Source organism: Anguilla anguilla, chromosome 17 (genome assembly GCF_013347855.1).
Source record: "Anguilla anguilla isolate fAngAng1 chromosome 17, fAngAng1.pri, whole genome shotgun sequence".
NCBI lineage: Eukaryota > Metazoa > Chordata > Actinopteri > Anguilliformes > Anguillidae > Anguilla > Anguilla anguilla.
The window spans coordinates 18,904,829-18,919,631 of record NC_049217.1 but is presented as its reverse complement, the minus strand read 5'-3'; the positions used below and the strand labels follow the sequence as shown (position 1 = coordinate 18,919,631).

Here is a 14,803-nt window from a genome sequence, read left to right as displayed (position 1 = left end):
CTGGATGATTACAGACTTATTCACCTGGACGGTGGATGTTTTTGTTTTGCTTGTTCCAAATAGTACACTGACAATGTATTATGTCAAGTAAAATTTTATTTTCATGATATCTTTACAATTATCAGGCATAATAAGTGTGCGGTTATGATGTAAAAGCATATGGACACTGGGAGCCTGTAGTGATAAGCGTGATCTGCCTTCTGTTTACTGTACACGTGCTAATAATTATCTCAGGAAATACTGACCATGCTGTGATACAAGAATAAAGATACTCTTCACCCGCATGGTTAAATATTAGAATATTAATTTGTACATTTATATATGAATAGAGTATTTACACTAAGCAAGTTGAAAGAAGCTGTCTGTTGAAATGGCTCAGCTGATTCAACAATGCAGTCAAAAAATTGTGTTTGAAAAAGCAGGAGTGAGTCAGATGTTAAAAACATTGAAAATGGAAAATTCAACATATTGCAAATATTGATCATTATAATCATCAATGCATTCATTTATTTGTTGTTCATTTTTTTTAGTATAGCTGTCATTCTGTGTTTGAAATGTAATACTTCTCAGCGTATCTAGGGCATGGATTTTAAAGATGAACATCAACAATTTTATACGATTCTTGCTCAAATCTTAATGGAGTATTTAGTGCCTCTTAAGCAAGTTTTGCCAGATACATTTTTTTGTCTTTAGATTTGTTTTTGCTTTTCACAGTGGTTCTTTGCGCATTTTTACACGCAGTTTTTAAGACCTCCCTCTGTGAAACAGCCATGAAAGGTGTGTTGCCTTTATTTTGTCAGGTCATGGGTAGTTTGTGAGAACATTCTGTCGTCAGTCACTACACCAATCCCCCTTCAAACCCTTATTCCAGGTGGTCCCCAGCTGTCCCTCTCCTGCAGTGCCTGTGGTCGGTGAGCACAGCTGGTCCCATGATCCTCTGTTCACTAACGATGTGATATCCATAAATCTTCCATAAATATTCATACATTTCTGGGAGTGGGAGTTTGTGTAGTTTGGTCTGCTGCATCCTCGCCCTCCTCAGTTAAGGAGGCTGGCGAAGGGGGGGGGGGGGGGGGGGGGGGGGGGGGGGGGGGGGGGGGTATCAGTGATAGATGGGCTGGACGTATTCTGGGGGGAAGAAGCCCACGCGGCCATGGCAACGCCCCTTCCACCGTTGGGAGTCAGAGCAGTCCAGGAAGTCGATGACATCACCACGATGGAAGTGTAGCTGGGAGGGGTGCTGGGGTTTGAAGTCAAACAGGGCATAGCCATGGTGGGCTTTCTGTGGGTGACAGAGAGCGCAATCAGTTTTACAGCATTCACAGCCAATCAGCAACGACCTAATCAGAATTCTCACACCAACAACTAATCAATGAGAAACTTGTCGGGTTCCACGATTATTTTTCATCACACCACTAACCAATTTATGTGCACCAGGTCTTCTAATTTAATGTACTACTAAAACGTAGGAAAGGGATACTTTTTGCCGCACGTTAGCAACTTGAATGAAATTATATTATTTAATACCCTTTATTGTTGAAAATGACAATTTTGTTGATGCTTTTGTAGGAATTGATCTTGGGAAACTTGTTTATGTGTATTCAATCTGAATATTGGCTCAGATACCAAATTCCAGCAAAGAACAACCTGCCTTCCATGCATAGCTTTTGAACATGCTCATATTTCAGGAAACAATGAAGGGTTCTGGCTTGGCAAGTGTCTGACTGTCAGAAAGAATTATGCTTAATGACAGAAAATGAGAGGGAGGTTCAATTGCCAGCTATTTAAATGTCCTTTCATTCACATTTAGTTTTGCCTATCTTATTCCTTGGTCATCACGGAATCTGTCTGATTACTCCCCGTTTCATTTTACATGCATAATATGTTTAATTTGTCATAAATGACAATAAGATGCCTGTGCGCTTGGGCATGTCCAACTGAAAAATCTGAGGTACAATTACACTAGCTGGCTTCACTCCACGTTTAGTAATTATTAAGTGATGACTGTATAATAGATGATTTCTTTGTGGAGAACAGTCTTAGTAACCCTGTAAGAATGTGAGAATCCGGTGAGAGGAGACAGTGCATCTCTCTCTCATGAGCAGGGGTATGTAACACTCCCTGTGTTCAGTGTCAGGTGTTAGAGAGGCGTGTTGCTCATCACCCCTGGCAACGCCGTGACCCCACACTGCTCCTTACCCCTGGCGAGAGCTTCCCCTCCCTCAGGAAGACTGTCCTCTCCTTGGCGATGCTGTTGGTCTTGTAGAAGTCCACCAGCTGGTTCAGGGAGCCAAAGGCCTCGTCCCACACAAAGTACTGGCCCTCTCGGTCCTTCAGGACCTTGAAGTGCTGCACATGATCCCCATAACTGCTGCGGCAGAGAGACAGACAGAGGACGGCAAATAAGGATGAGTGCAGTAAAAAAAAAGTGCAATATATTGTAATGCCTATTCATATAATTTACTTTGTATATTAACATTCATTGTTAAATACGCATGGAGCAATCGGCAAAAATTAATATATATAAATATGCTGATCTCATAAAGACATACCTGAGAAGACAAATTATGAAAAAAGTTGAACATGACAGTGAACATTCTGAAGGCACCGTACTGTATGTTAATTAATGTACAAAAACAAAACAAAACAAAACAAATAAATGATATGTGGAAAATCATACACTTTGATTTCTGCATTTGTGTATATATTGAAAGAGTGAGCATCGGCATTTTCTGTTCAGCCATTGCGTCCTCACAGAAGTATCAGTTATTACCGTCACACAGTACAAAATATGATTGGCACGTCCGATCGTACAACAGCGCCGTGTTCTCTGTTTGGTTTGTGTTTCGATTGGCATAAAGCCGCATAGAAACTGGATTGCCAGCCTATAATTCGTATTTATCAGTTTAGCAGACACGGATCCAGAGCGACACACACACAAGCTGTTTTTTATGTTGCGAGAGGTTAAATGGTAATTGTATTGCTTTCTCTCATAGGCAAACATGTGCACACACATACATATACATATACTTACATGCACAAATTCACTTTTAAATACGTTAAAGCTTTTCACAGAATGTAAGATTTTGATGGGGCTGATGCGCATATAAACTAACAGGAAATTAAATAACAGGATCTTCTACATTCTTATTGGACTCCTCGTTCTCACAGGAAGAATTCCCATAAGGACTTATTCTCTGTCAACACAGTGCCAAATAGATCACATTTCTCCCAGTGTCGCTTTTGTCTACTGACGAGGAATTACAGCTCAGTAAATCCTGCAGTAAATATATGGCTTGTATTGAGCTATGCTGATTAAACACAAAAGGAGTAGCATGGCCCACTCAAAGAATGCTACAAATGAGAGCTGCTGCTCTTCAGCTAGCTAAAATGAGCAACACTGAATGACATAGAAGTAATTAAAGTTACATGTACTGCATTATATTATATAACATATAATGATACTTATATTTTACAGCAGTGTAAAAACCATTTGTGTATCTGCAGACGTGTTTAAGCTTATTATGACAGTGATAATACATTTAGTCTAATTGTATTGCAGTGTGTTCGTTTCTGTAGGGGGAATTCTCTTAGAATTATGAATGAGCGTAAACAATGCTTTGGGGTGGCAGGAGCAAAGCCCAGTTCAGCTCAGAAGGCCAATAGACGTTCATTCATTCATGGAGCGAAATGAATGTGTTCGAGGAGCACAGCTACAGTATGTGCTGCAGTTCGCCGGGCTATGCTGTGCTTAGAAGTGAATTTAAGAACTCGGCTGTGGCTCGGCGGTTTGGCGGGTGGACGTTGTTGGCTACAGTTTACGGCTTCGGTTCCCAGGTGGGGAACTGCTGTTACAACCTTGAGCGACGTAACTCACAAGCTGCCCGGCTGGCTTCAGTAAACGTGCACCTGCATTCAAAAATGAGTGAAATTAATATTTTAGTAAAATTTGTGAAAATTTACACGCAACAAAACGTGCTCTGTCAGTGTAAAATGGACACTGCAGATTCTACTATTTATAAGTCACAAAGAAACACTGCAGTAATGCATTCAGAGAGAATTTTTGAAGAGATTTGCCAGACCAACATTGCCAAGATGGCTCCAGTGTAGAGAATCCGCCCTGCTAGCACAGCCTATGGCTGAATTCACTTCTGTGCGTCTGTGCCTTACTGGCCAATCACCAGAGGACAGCAATGCACTGTCCCTCCTTAAATATGTTCCCCTGGCCAGCAAGCTGCAGTTTGCCTTGCGTCTGATGGGGTATTTAGACTCCTGCTTTTGAACAGCTGGGAATCAATGCTAGGGGAGAAAAGAAGACTGCAATCGCAGCAGGTTTGTTTCTAAAGCTACAAAAATATATAAAACTACAAAATGTTCATGCAAAATCTCAAAGTACTAAACATGGTAGAAAGACAGGGCATAGGACGCAAAGATTACTAGGGCTTGAGTGAGGGGGAACACTTGATAATTAAAATGTATTATTATTATTATTATTATTATTATTATTAATAATAATAATAATAATAATAATAATAATAATAATAATAACATTAACACATGATTATATATAATTCATAGGCAATACAACCATAAATTATGTTTTCACATGGAACAGAGATTTAATAAAATGGTTTTGTGCAAATTGATATTTGCATTGATATTTTATTTTGTGGTTGAGCCAAATCAACTTCTTTCTCCTTTTGACAGTGGAGTGACATTCCAATCACCCCAAACAGTTTAACATTGTTACAGTTTCTGGGTGTGTGTTTTCTTAATGACAGCCGACAGGCAAGCAGCAACCTGAACGTTAATGTCTTTTCACGTCTGATGGCCCAAAGGAAAAGTTAATGTTTTAATTTTTGGCGGGCTATCGCAGCGAGTGGGTGTCTGTGTCGCTGGGCAGGTTTGTTGGCAGCCCAGTTGAGAGATGTGTCACACATTTGGTCCTGCTCTCTGATAGGTTGAGGCAGGAACCATGTTTAGAGCTGAGTCACACAGTTCTTCTTATCTGTTCAGAAATGAAGAAATAGCAGAGCACTTAAAAACAAAAAACAAAATGTCTGCTTGAGATGCAGGGAGCTTTTAGGCCACATATCAAAGCCAAAAATCTGCAGACATACAATAAGTACCTGTATGTTTTCACATTTTGGGTCATTATAAACAGCTGAGAAAAAAAGTTATTTAAAAATATATATATTTCACAACGATGGGGACACAACGATGAGGAGCAAAGGGCCTGTGATTTTGAAGTACGTTGCCCAGAATTACATATATTAAAAATATATTTTACAATGAATACAAAATTTTTGCTCTGGGCCTGGTTTTAGCCGAGTATTTCTTAACTGCTGAGGTGAAAGAAAAATTTCCTTGTCATTTTCACTCACAGGAGTTATAACCCCTTCAGAGCTCTTAGGACCAGGCGTGAAGAGGAAGAGAGGAAGATCAGCCCAAGATCACCTTGGGCGGTAGCTGAAATGAAGTCTGACAGAAAATGCACCTAATCACTGCGTCGCTGTAATAATGAGGATCCACTGTGACAGCCTGCAATAAGCTCAGTCTTCTTATAGAAGGATAATCAAAATGATCGTTTCTATAGGCTCGTATGTGGCTCCTTGTAGGGATCTCCCCATGGTACTCTGTGAGATAATGCTGCAATCCCACTCTGCTATAGCCTGCAGCCAGCTTCCAGACGTGCACCCTCACGCAGCTTTGCACACTATGGAACAGGTGACAGAGAAATATGTTTGTAAAAATGTCATGCTTAAAATAAACGTGAATTTTAAGACAGAAGGGCGCATGAAAGGAGGTGCAGGAGGGGTTCAGAAGGCCCTCAGAAGCAGGGGCGGTGAGCTGTGACTTTAGGGAGCCCAGGAAACCTCTCCCAGCTCCCTGCCCTCTGAGTAAAGCACAGATGCTTCTCAATCACCCGCCTTGGGTGTCAGCAGTTTCCCCAGAGCATTGGCTGGCCCCCTGGAGCCCCATCGGGGGCCTCCCGGGGACACAAATTTGTGCAGTCTACCTGCTGGTCGCCTCAGACAATGAGAGCGTGTGGTGTGACTCTCGGTCATGTGACTCCCGCTGTGCAGAGGCTGCCTGATTAGCTAAATCATTTAAACATTACAGCAGGACTGAAATCATGGACAGGACCTGAACTCACCTGGATCTGGAATCCTTAAACTCCTTATAAATATGCTGGCAAGGCCACAGCTATGAATTCTCAGACCCAGGAAAAAATATTTTGTAGCAGATTAAATGGACTGCATTTATATAGCGCTTTTATCCAAAGCGCTTTACAACTGATGCCTGTCATTCATCAGAGCAGTTAAGGGTTAGGTGTCTTGCTCAGGGACCCACGCCCAGGGTGGGGTTCGAACCGGCAACCCTCCATCTGCTAGACAACCGCTCTTACCTCCTGAGCTATGTCGCCCCCATCTAAAAAGAGTTACACCCTGTGTCCCAATCCCCCTCATTGGCGGCCCTGTATGCTGGTAACATGTAAAACCACTCATGCAGATACCTCAGGAGTGTAAGGTCTATTACTAAGGACAGACAAATCTTTCTTCTAAATACCGATGAAAATATTGTTAGAAATCTGCTGCAATATTACTGGTGTCTAAATGGTTAAAATTATATCAGATAACTGTATGACCCAGGTCTGTGGAATGGGGCCTCATGTCTCCACATGTACCAGAATGAACCGAAAGAGGTTTACAGGTTACTGTGTAGCTTTGAGGGAGATTTTGATGTGATCTCATCAGTTCCCTGTGAAATCAGCCTTGAGCTGCCACGAGCTTCCCCTTGTGGGAGTTTGTGGGTAGTGCAGTTTGTTCTGCCAATACTGCTATGAGAGTTATTACAGTAGATATACATTTACTCATACACACACAAATGCATGCACAAATGTGCAAACGCACGCAAACACACAAATAAGCAATTGCTACAAAACTAGTTACCACAGATTGACAATACAGAGGTGAATACAAAAAGTAGTTAGAACTGTTTTCATTAAAAAAGGAAAATGCTATTTCTTTCTTCTATGTTGTGCATAAAGCTAAATCATAAAGAAACTTCTAAGCGGTATTGCCTCCTGCTGGAGCACATATAGATAGCAGCTTGAGGGTATTTTTCGGACTATTTAGCCCAATTGCAGAAGAGAACAGACGGTTTGTCTGGCATTTCGCAGCTGGCTCATCAAAGCCGATATCCCATCAACCCCGAGAGAAGCGCCTTAGAAACCTTATCTGCTGGCGCAAGGTCACAGGCTCCCTTCCTGCACACCTGTGAGGCTGGCAGCGCCCGTTCAGACGGGGCTAGTCATGTCAGCAGGTAGCATGGGCCTTCGTGTAAGAGCGGGCATTACAAACTGGGCAATGTGAGGATAATGAGGTCTGACAATGCCCCCAAGCCCAAAGTAATGAGGTCTGACAATGCCCCCGAACACAGAGTAGCAAGGTCTGACAATGCCCCCGAACACAGAGTAACAAGGTCTGAAAATGCTCCCGAACACAGAGTAACAAGGTCTGAAAATGCTCCCGAACACAGAGTAACAAGGTCTGAAAATGCTCCCGAACACAGAGTAACAAGGTCTGACAATGCCCCCAAACACAGGGAAATAAGGTGTGACAGTGATGCCAAGCATAGGATAAAACAGTCTGACAATGCCTTCAAGCACAGGGAAATAAGGTCTGACAATGACCCCAAACACAGGGAAATATGGTCTGACAATGACCCCAAACACAGGGTCTTTCTTCATGAGGTTGCCAGGGGGGTCACAGATTCATTAAGGGGGGGCCACATTATCTCCAACAGCTATATTAGCCAATAATAATGGACTATTTTAGGTGGAAAAATAAGAGTGGCACCTGGGGTGGCTGATCAAATTCCAGAGGTGGCCAGTGGCCAACCCATTGGACACGCCCCTGCTAACTGAATGAATCTGAAAACAGTCAGAGGCCCATGAAGCAGGTCCCTTCTGCACAGAACCAAATAACAATACATAAAGTCACGTACTCTCCAGCTCTCAATTTGTCACATCTGTGATAAACTTTTTATTCTGTCTGTTCTTCTACACTAAGCATCAGAACTTACTTAAGATGGAAATATTCCTGTCCCCGGGGATGAGTTTGGGTGAAGAGGCGCGATATTTATAACTTCAATGCAAAACAACCAAATGAATTCATCGATGGGGGAGGTTTTGTCTGCTTCATCCTGCGCTAGCTTTAAATAGCCGCTTTCACTGCAAGCTCAGCCCCTCCCTTAGTCACAGAGCACATGACCAAGGCCGCAGACTACCAGTAAATAAGTACATCGCCGGGGGAAACAGAATAAAACTATGAGGCCAGTTAAAGCTGACCTGGCAGAGATTCAGCACTCTTACCGAAAATGAGCATGTTGCAATGTAGTGTTAATATGTGGACTTTTATCATTCTTCAAAAATATAATGATAAATGCATTTTTCCATAAGAGTTATTTCTGTATTGTGTTAGTGGCCATCTGTCTGTGTCTGTCTCACCCTTTAGGAAGTTCGTCAGCAGATATGCTGCACAGAGGAAAAAATATCTGACGTCAAGGCCTTGTGTCCTTGGAGTAGTAACACACACACACACACACACGCAGAAGACACACACACATGCGTGGAAATACACAGCCAGTGAAACAGGCAACAAACGTCTGTGTAAACATCATCCGTCACATACGCACTGTATGCCTTATCTCTCCTGTCAGAAGTCCTTGATGACCTGCATTCTGTACTTGAACCGCATTGAGCTGTTGCCGAGGGAGACTGGGGTGCGTGGTGATTAAGCGTCCCCGTGGATAGCTCACCTGACGGACATGGAGAACTCCCCTGGAGCGCTCTCGCTCTCCCGCACGAGGAACGCCCCGCACTCCTGCTGTCGAAGACGCCCTTCGGCTACCTGTCTGGAGACCCGTCCTGCAAACCACCTGTACAAGGGGCCCGTGGTTACCCTAAGCAAGGGATCTGCAAACTACACCATTCAATGCCCAGTGTTAAATCAGCTCTTATAATGTATATGTGGGCCCGCACTGACCATATATACTTGGTTAGAGTCGAATTAACACTGGACATTTTTCTGTGTATCCCAGCTGGCCTCAACCCTACTGACAAGCTCCCTTAGTTCTGTATCAGTGTTTATTTAAATTGTGAATGAAATCAAAATATAGTGACAAGTATCTCTCTTCCTCTGTCTATATAGTTTTCAGCACATTATATTAAACCCCTTCCATTGTTAATTTGGGATGTGCACAATATTATTTTTAAGAGCTTACTGTTCACTTATGCATGTGGATCATTCTGCAGGACACTCAGCGAAGCAACTCAGTTTACAGTACCCAGCAGAGCCGTAACTGAGATACAAACTCACAATCGTCTGGTTGGCTGGAGCACCACCACCCCCATAATGCACCTCTACTGCGTTAGCTGACAGCAGCACGTTTCACCTGGACGGTAGTACTCACGCATGGGGTCGCACGTTGATGTAGTTCTTGGGGACATAGCCTCTGTGCCCCGTCAGCTCAGCTGTGTACCAGTTAGGGTCATCCTCCATGTTGGTGATCTGTAACCATGACAACAGATCTATAAGCAGCCTGAACAATCAAGAGCATAAAGACCCTGTGCAATCAAAACCATCATGTTAAATAAAAAGAATCGAAGAAAATAATTTCTATGACATCAAGCACTTGCCATTCTACTGAGTGTTGGAAAGATTTTTTAAATTTTTATTATGAAAGCAAAAATAATTATTATGCTGCCCAAGTTGTTTTCAACAATAATGGAAAGTTGGCTGTTTATAAGCCGGGTGTAGACTACATACAGTGAATAAATAACATCACCAATTATGTTATTGTATGACTTCATTATCAGATAGAAATTAAATTAGCTAGCTTGCTGGTTTGCTAGATGGCTAGCATTTCAGACAGCAGCGGCGTCTGATTCGCCAAAGTGACAGCATCAACCACTCTGGAGGCAGTGGTGGGTCACTGGGATTAACTAGGTCTAACATTTAGCCTACAGCTGAACTTCTGATTCAGTAGGCTTTGGTTTCCTCATTGTCAAAAAATCAGTTGTTTTCCATACTGTTCTCCATTTCCTGCTAGATAGCTAACAAACCACTAACATGAATTTAGTGGGGTGTCTGTCAAATGGCACTATTGTGAATATTAATTGCAGGAAGAACATGTTCCCTCAGTCCTCCAGCTCTCCTGTTCAGACATATTTTGACTTAATATTTGGAATATTAAGGAAATAGCATTATTTTCCAGTTTTTTTAAAGTATACATTTCTTTCTCTTTTGGCTTAATAAACATTTCAAAAGTCAAAACAAGCGATTGTACAGGGCGTTTAAACTCAACATGGTCTCAGAAGATCGAGCAACACTCCCTGCGTGGTTTTCCCCCCCAAAGTTCCCCGCGTAGCCGAACGCTGATTTCGTTTCTTTTGATGCTCGCGTGCTGCACAGTGCCGTGCTGCAGGAGTGTCCGAGCAGCAGATGCGCGGCGGGGGGAGTGCGTTGGGGCTCGTGTGTCTGCGTGCCTTACCTTCAGGATGTCTCCCTTCTGAAAGCTGAGCTCATCGCTCTCCGTGGCTCGGAAAGTGTAGAGAGCCAGAGCCTCCATCCCTGTGTCCCCCCCCTACCCCGGAGCTGTGTCTGTGTGCCCCCCGGAGCTGTCCTGCTTGCCCCCTGGGAGAGAGGGAGGCCAGAGACAGCTGAGTCCGCAGCTTCGTATTGACTGGAGGGTGTCAAGGATAATAAGCCTGAGGACGAGGAGGAGAGAAGAATAAAGAGAGAAAGGAGCCAAGTCCTGCTGCCTACTGGCTGTGGTCAGCACCGTCTGAGAGAGAGAGAGAGACAGAGAGAGAGAGAGAGAGAGATGGGGGGAGGTAGTTCCTGTCGCTTACTCAGGGAACTGAACAGAAACAGGAAACCAGAACAAACAAAGGAGGGAAAAAAAAGCTCTCTGAATGCCCTCAGAAAAGTTCCCCTGAGCAGCAGAGTGGACTGATCAATGATGCCCCTCTTAGAACACAAACAGTAGTGTCTGCCTGCCTGTGTGCGTGTGTGTGTGTGTGTGTGCATGCATCTGTGTATGTGTGTGTGTGTGTGTGTGTGTGCATCTGTGTACGTGTGTGTGTGTGTGGGTATGTGTGCGTGTGTGCATCTGTGTGTATGTGTGCGTATGTACGTATGTTTGTGCATGTGTGTGTATGCTTGTGTGTGTGTGTGTGTGTGTGTCTGAAGTTGCAAGAGAGAATTCCCCAAAGGGAGAGAGAGGAACATCTGAGAGAAGTGAAAAAGGAGGGAACTTGTGAGTCTGGGGCTACTGAAGCCCTGCGAGACCAGCTGGGGTGAGGGGGGGGGGGGGGTTAGGGTTGCAGTTGTTTGGTTAAGTTTGCAGAATCCTCCTTGATCTCCCTCCGTCTTTAAAGTGGTGCTGTTTAATTCATGACATTGTGGGAGCACTTTTATAAATGATCTCTCTGCAGGAGCCTAGACGTGGCTGGGAGTTAGTCCACCACTCGCTGAGACTCACTGGCTTCTCTGAGCCCGCCCCTGAACGTTAACGAAGAACTGGTGCTCGGGTCCCCAGTTCTCAGCAGGAGAAGGGGAGGCCCTCTCTGATGACATCGGTTGAAATCCAAGCGTCTTTAACGCTACCGGGGAAGGGCGTTGGTGGCACTGATGGCGCTGACGTTCCGCTTTCGCTCGCCCACGCCCTTTGCGTCCCAGCTGTGTGTGCAGCGACCTTGGAAGACGTGGCTTTTGGGGGCTCTTTGCAATGCTTTTCTGTTGCTCTTCTGAGGGACAACTCACACATATCAGAAGAAAGTATCATTTAAAATGCTCTGTAATGATACTGTGCGACACCACATCTTCTCAGCTTCACAGACGTGCTGCGCTTCACAATCTCTTGCAGAATATTTTTCTGAAAACCATCCCTCAACCACAGTGTGGTTTTTGTTATTCATTAATCAGCTGGAGCCTGGAATTATTTTAAGTGAAACAAAGCAACCAGTTATGGCGTTAATATAGTCAATGTATGTCTAGAATGTAAAGTTCTAGATCTAGTCTTCAAGAAACCATCACAATTCTTTTTTTTAAAGAAAATTTTTAAATGGAACAACTCAAATATTTATAGAAGGCTTACATATTGTGCCAGAATTGGGAGAAAATAAAGCCTATAACTAATGAAGGATTTACACATTTAAGCTGTCAGTCTACAGGAATATATCTTATTAAAGAATAATAATAAAAATCCTCAGCCTATCAGAGTAAATGAGAAGTGGTGGGAGTTGTTCTTGTATTTCCTCAGGACTGCAGTGACCTGGGGGAAACATCACTTTTTACCATCATGTAAAATCACTGACCGAAGGAATTTAGACGATTGCTGGAATTATGACGTTGAAGAGCCTCTTTCCCCAGAATTCAGGTTGGAAACCACCCGTTGTGTGCTTTTCTGCGCTGTCTGCCTTATATTGGTCAGGAAAGGTCAATATAGTTCAATTTAACCTGCTTTATTAATTCATTTACTTTCAACGTACGGGCTGTAAAACGGAAGTTTCAGCGTTGATCAGATAAAGACGATGGCTTGGTCACCAACTTTGAGAATAAGTAAATTAAAAAAGGGTACTTGTGAGGGCCTATCATAGAGCTCCCTGTAGTGGACACAAACACACACACACACACACACACCACCCTGTTTTGAGCACAGTGGTTTCTATTAACTGAACATTTCTTTTCTTTCCTGTTTGGACACACTCAGGCTGACAAGGTCAAGAACTTCAAAGAAAAAGCCAGACACACACACATACACACACACACGCACGCACACACACAATCACACACACACACACACCACCCACTCAAACACACATACACACACACATAGGGACACACACTGCCAGCTGCTTCTTTGAGGAACTTTTGGGAACTGTCGAATCTAGTCATCATTATTAGTCAGAGGAAAAATTTAGTAACTCGGGCAGAAAGGCGTGTGTGTATGTGCGAGTGTGTGTGTGCGTGGAAGGAGGGGTCTGTTGAAGATTTTTTGGTAAATGGTCCTTTCCTGTTTTAATGTGGGTTTGAGTTGAATGAAGTGAGTTCTTGTGAGGGAGTCTCAAATACATTTTGGAGCAAAACCACACATACAATGATGTGTCAATCGCAATCGTGCGACCTGATAAAGGACTGATTACAGGCTATGATTACAGAATGACAGTTGAAAGAGATGTTGGGATTGCGTTCTCTTTTTAAAGAAGTTCTTTCTTGGGCATGGTAATCACAAACTTTTATTAAAAAAACCTTGTCTTAACCACCTGATATAAATTAATGAATAAATTATGGCTAATACTGTTACTTTGCAAAGTGTCCAGGATGTGAGATCACAAATCAGGTACGACGCAGAAATAGGCTCCTGTCCTGCTGCAGAGAAACTGCAGTCCAGTGAAATGCAAGACATTAACTGCAGCCCTGAGGAACAAAGAGGGGAACTGCTTTCCTGATGCTATATTTATCCCACGGCAACACGTAGCCCTGCATGGGGGAACAGAGGAAACAGGGAGGAGGCCCCCTTCAGGCCAGGGATGGGGAGATGGGGGGATGGAATTGGGGGACGGGACCAGGGGATGTTAGGGGATCCTGGACAGGGGTATAGGATGGCGTGCATGACAGGTAGAGGAGCTGGTTTGGATAGGGACAGATAAAAAAGAACCAGATAACTGTTTTGTTTCTATCTTGTTGCTTTACCTCACATCCACATTGTAAACACACTTATTTAAAGAAGTTCACAAAACAAAGGAACAAGTAACAGTGTAATACCAAGTGTTACAATAAACTGAACTGTTATTACAGTCAACTAACAAAGTGGAAAATTGCATTCAAGGCTCATTAACACTACCAGAGCTAGCAGCAGTGTGCAATTAGTGCTAGAATAAACCATACATTTAGCAGAGTCAGCCATCTGCACAAATGTATTAAGCCTGTTCCTGTGTATCACACTTCAGGCTGTAAGTGGTGCATGCTGGTACTGTTCTGCTGGGGCCATGATGGTAGCTACTCTGCCTCACTGAACTGAATAACTGATTACTTCATAGATAACATATGGAAATTTGAAGGTCCACGGTTATAACCTTGAATTTATTTCATAAATCGTCTGTTAAAGTGCATGTATTTAGCAGGTAACAGAGTGAGAAACTATTCAGTTTCCTGTCTGAATGTGGTCATCTGTGGGGTGAGGATGTGACCTCATCAATGTATAATTGTGACAGATAAGAGGGCGATGTGAGAAGCTGAAGTGTCTTCATTGTCTAACTGCCACTGTGTAGGCAAGGCTCTGGTCTGTTCTCGGAAAACAAAAGTAAAACCTTTTAAACCAAAGTTTTGACCTTATCATCTGATTGTTATATTTTTGATTTTGATTCAGCCACAGTTAAACTGAGACTGAGGCAGAAAAAAAGAGAAGAGAAGCATGTATTATGATGTTTCTCTGAGTAAAACAAGATTTAATAAAACTATGGCTCATAAAGGAAACTTCATCTAAAAGACTTACAGTGTACTATACCTGCTTGACCATTCAGTATTCAGACCAATAAACTTGCATACACATAACATTCGAACACAAATAATAATAATAATAATAATAATAATACTAATAATAATACATTGTATTTCTATAGTTCTTTTCATTATACATTTTTAAACACACAATCTAAAAAACTACTACATAAAAACAGAAACTTCTCTGCTCCCCTAGTCCCCATTCTGAGGGTCTGTCGTGGTTCAGCATG

The 14,803-nt window shown here is 42.9% G+C and overlaps 1 protein-coding gene across 2 annotated transcripts; it reads right to left on the bottom strand.

The window, feature by feature from the left end:
• Positions 1–1,082: 1,082 nt before the first annotated feature.
• Positions 1,083–11,048, bottom strand: LOC118217356 (GRB2-related adapter protein-like). Of its 2 annotated transcripts, none has more exons than XM_035399292.1 (5): positions 10,558–11,048; positions 9,478–9,575; positions 8,824–8,943; positions 2,200–2,371; positions 1,083–1,282 (listed from the first exon to the last, which is right to left on the bottom strand). In XM_035399292.1, the coding sequence occupies exons 1-5, from the start codon at positions 10,633–10,635 to the stop codon at positions 1,103–1,105; spliced, it is 648 nt and encodes a 215-aa protein (XP_035255183.1). In that variant the 5' UTR covers positions 10,636–11,048; the 3' UTR covers positions 1,083–1,102. The 2 variants fall into 2 exon arrangements, with proteins under 2 accessions (XP_035255183.1, XP_035255184.1); XM_035399293.1 differs by having other exon boundaries at positions 2,200–2,368; positions 10,558–11,038.
• Between the last annotated feature and the right edge of the window lie 3,755 nt (positions 11,049–14,803).

Excerpts from the sequence above, each read along its gene's own strand:
- LOC118217356 (XM_035399292.1), bottom strand. The coding sequence starts at position 10,635 with ATGGAGGCTCTGGCTCTCTACACTTTCCGAGCCACGGAGAGCGATGAG. Across the intron at positions 8,944-9,477 it reads ATCAACGTGCGACCCCATGC|GTGGTTTGCAGGACGGGTCT; the intron begins GTGAGTACTACC and ends CCCCTTGTACAG. Across the intron at positions 2,372-8,823 it reads GAGTTCTCCATGTCCGTCAG|CAGTTATGGGGATCATGTGC; the intron begins GTGAGCTATCCA and ends TCTCTGCCGCAG.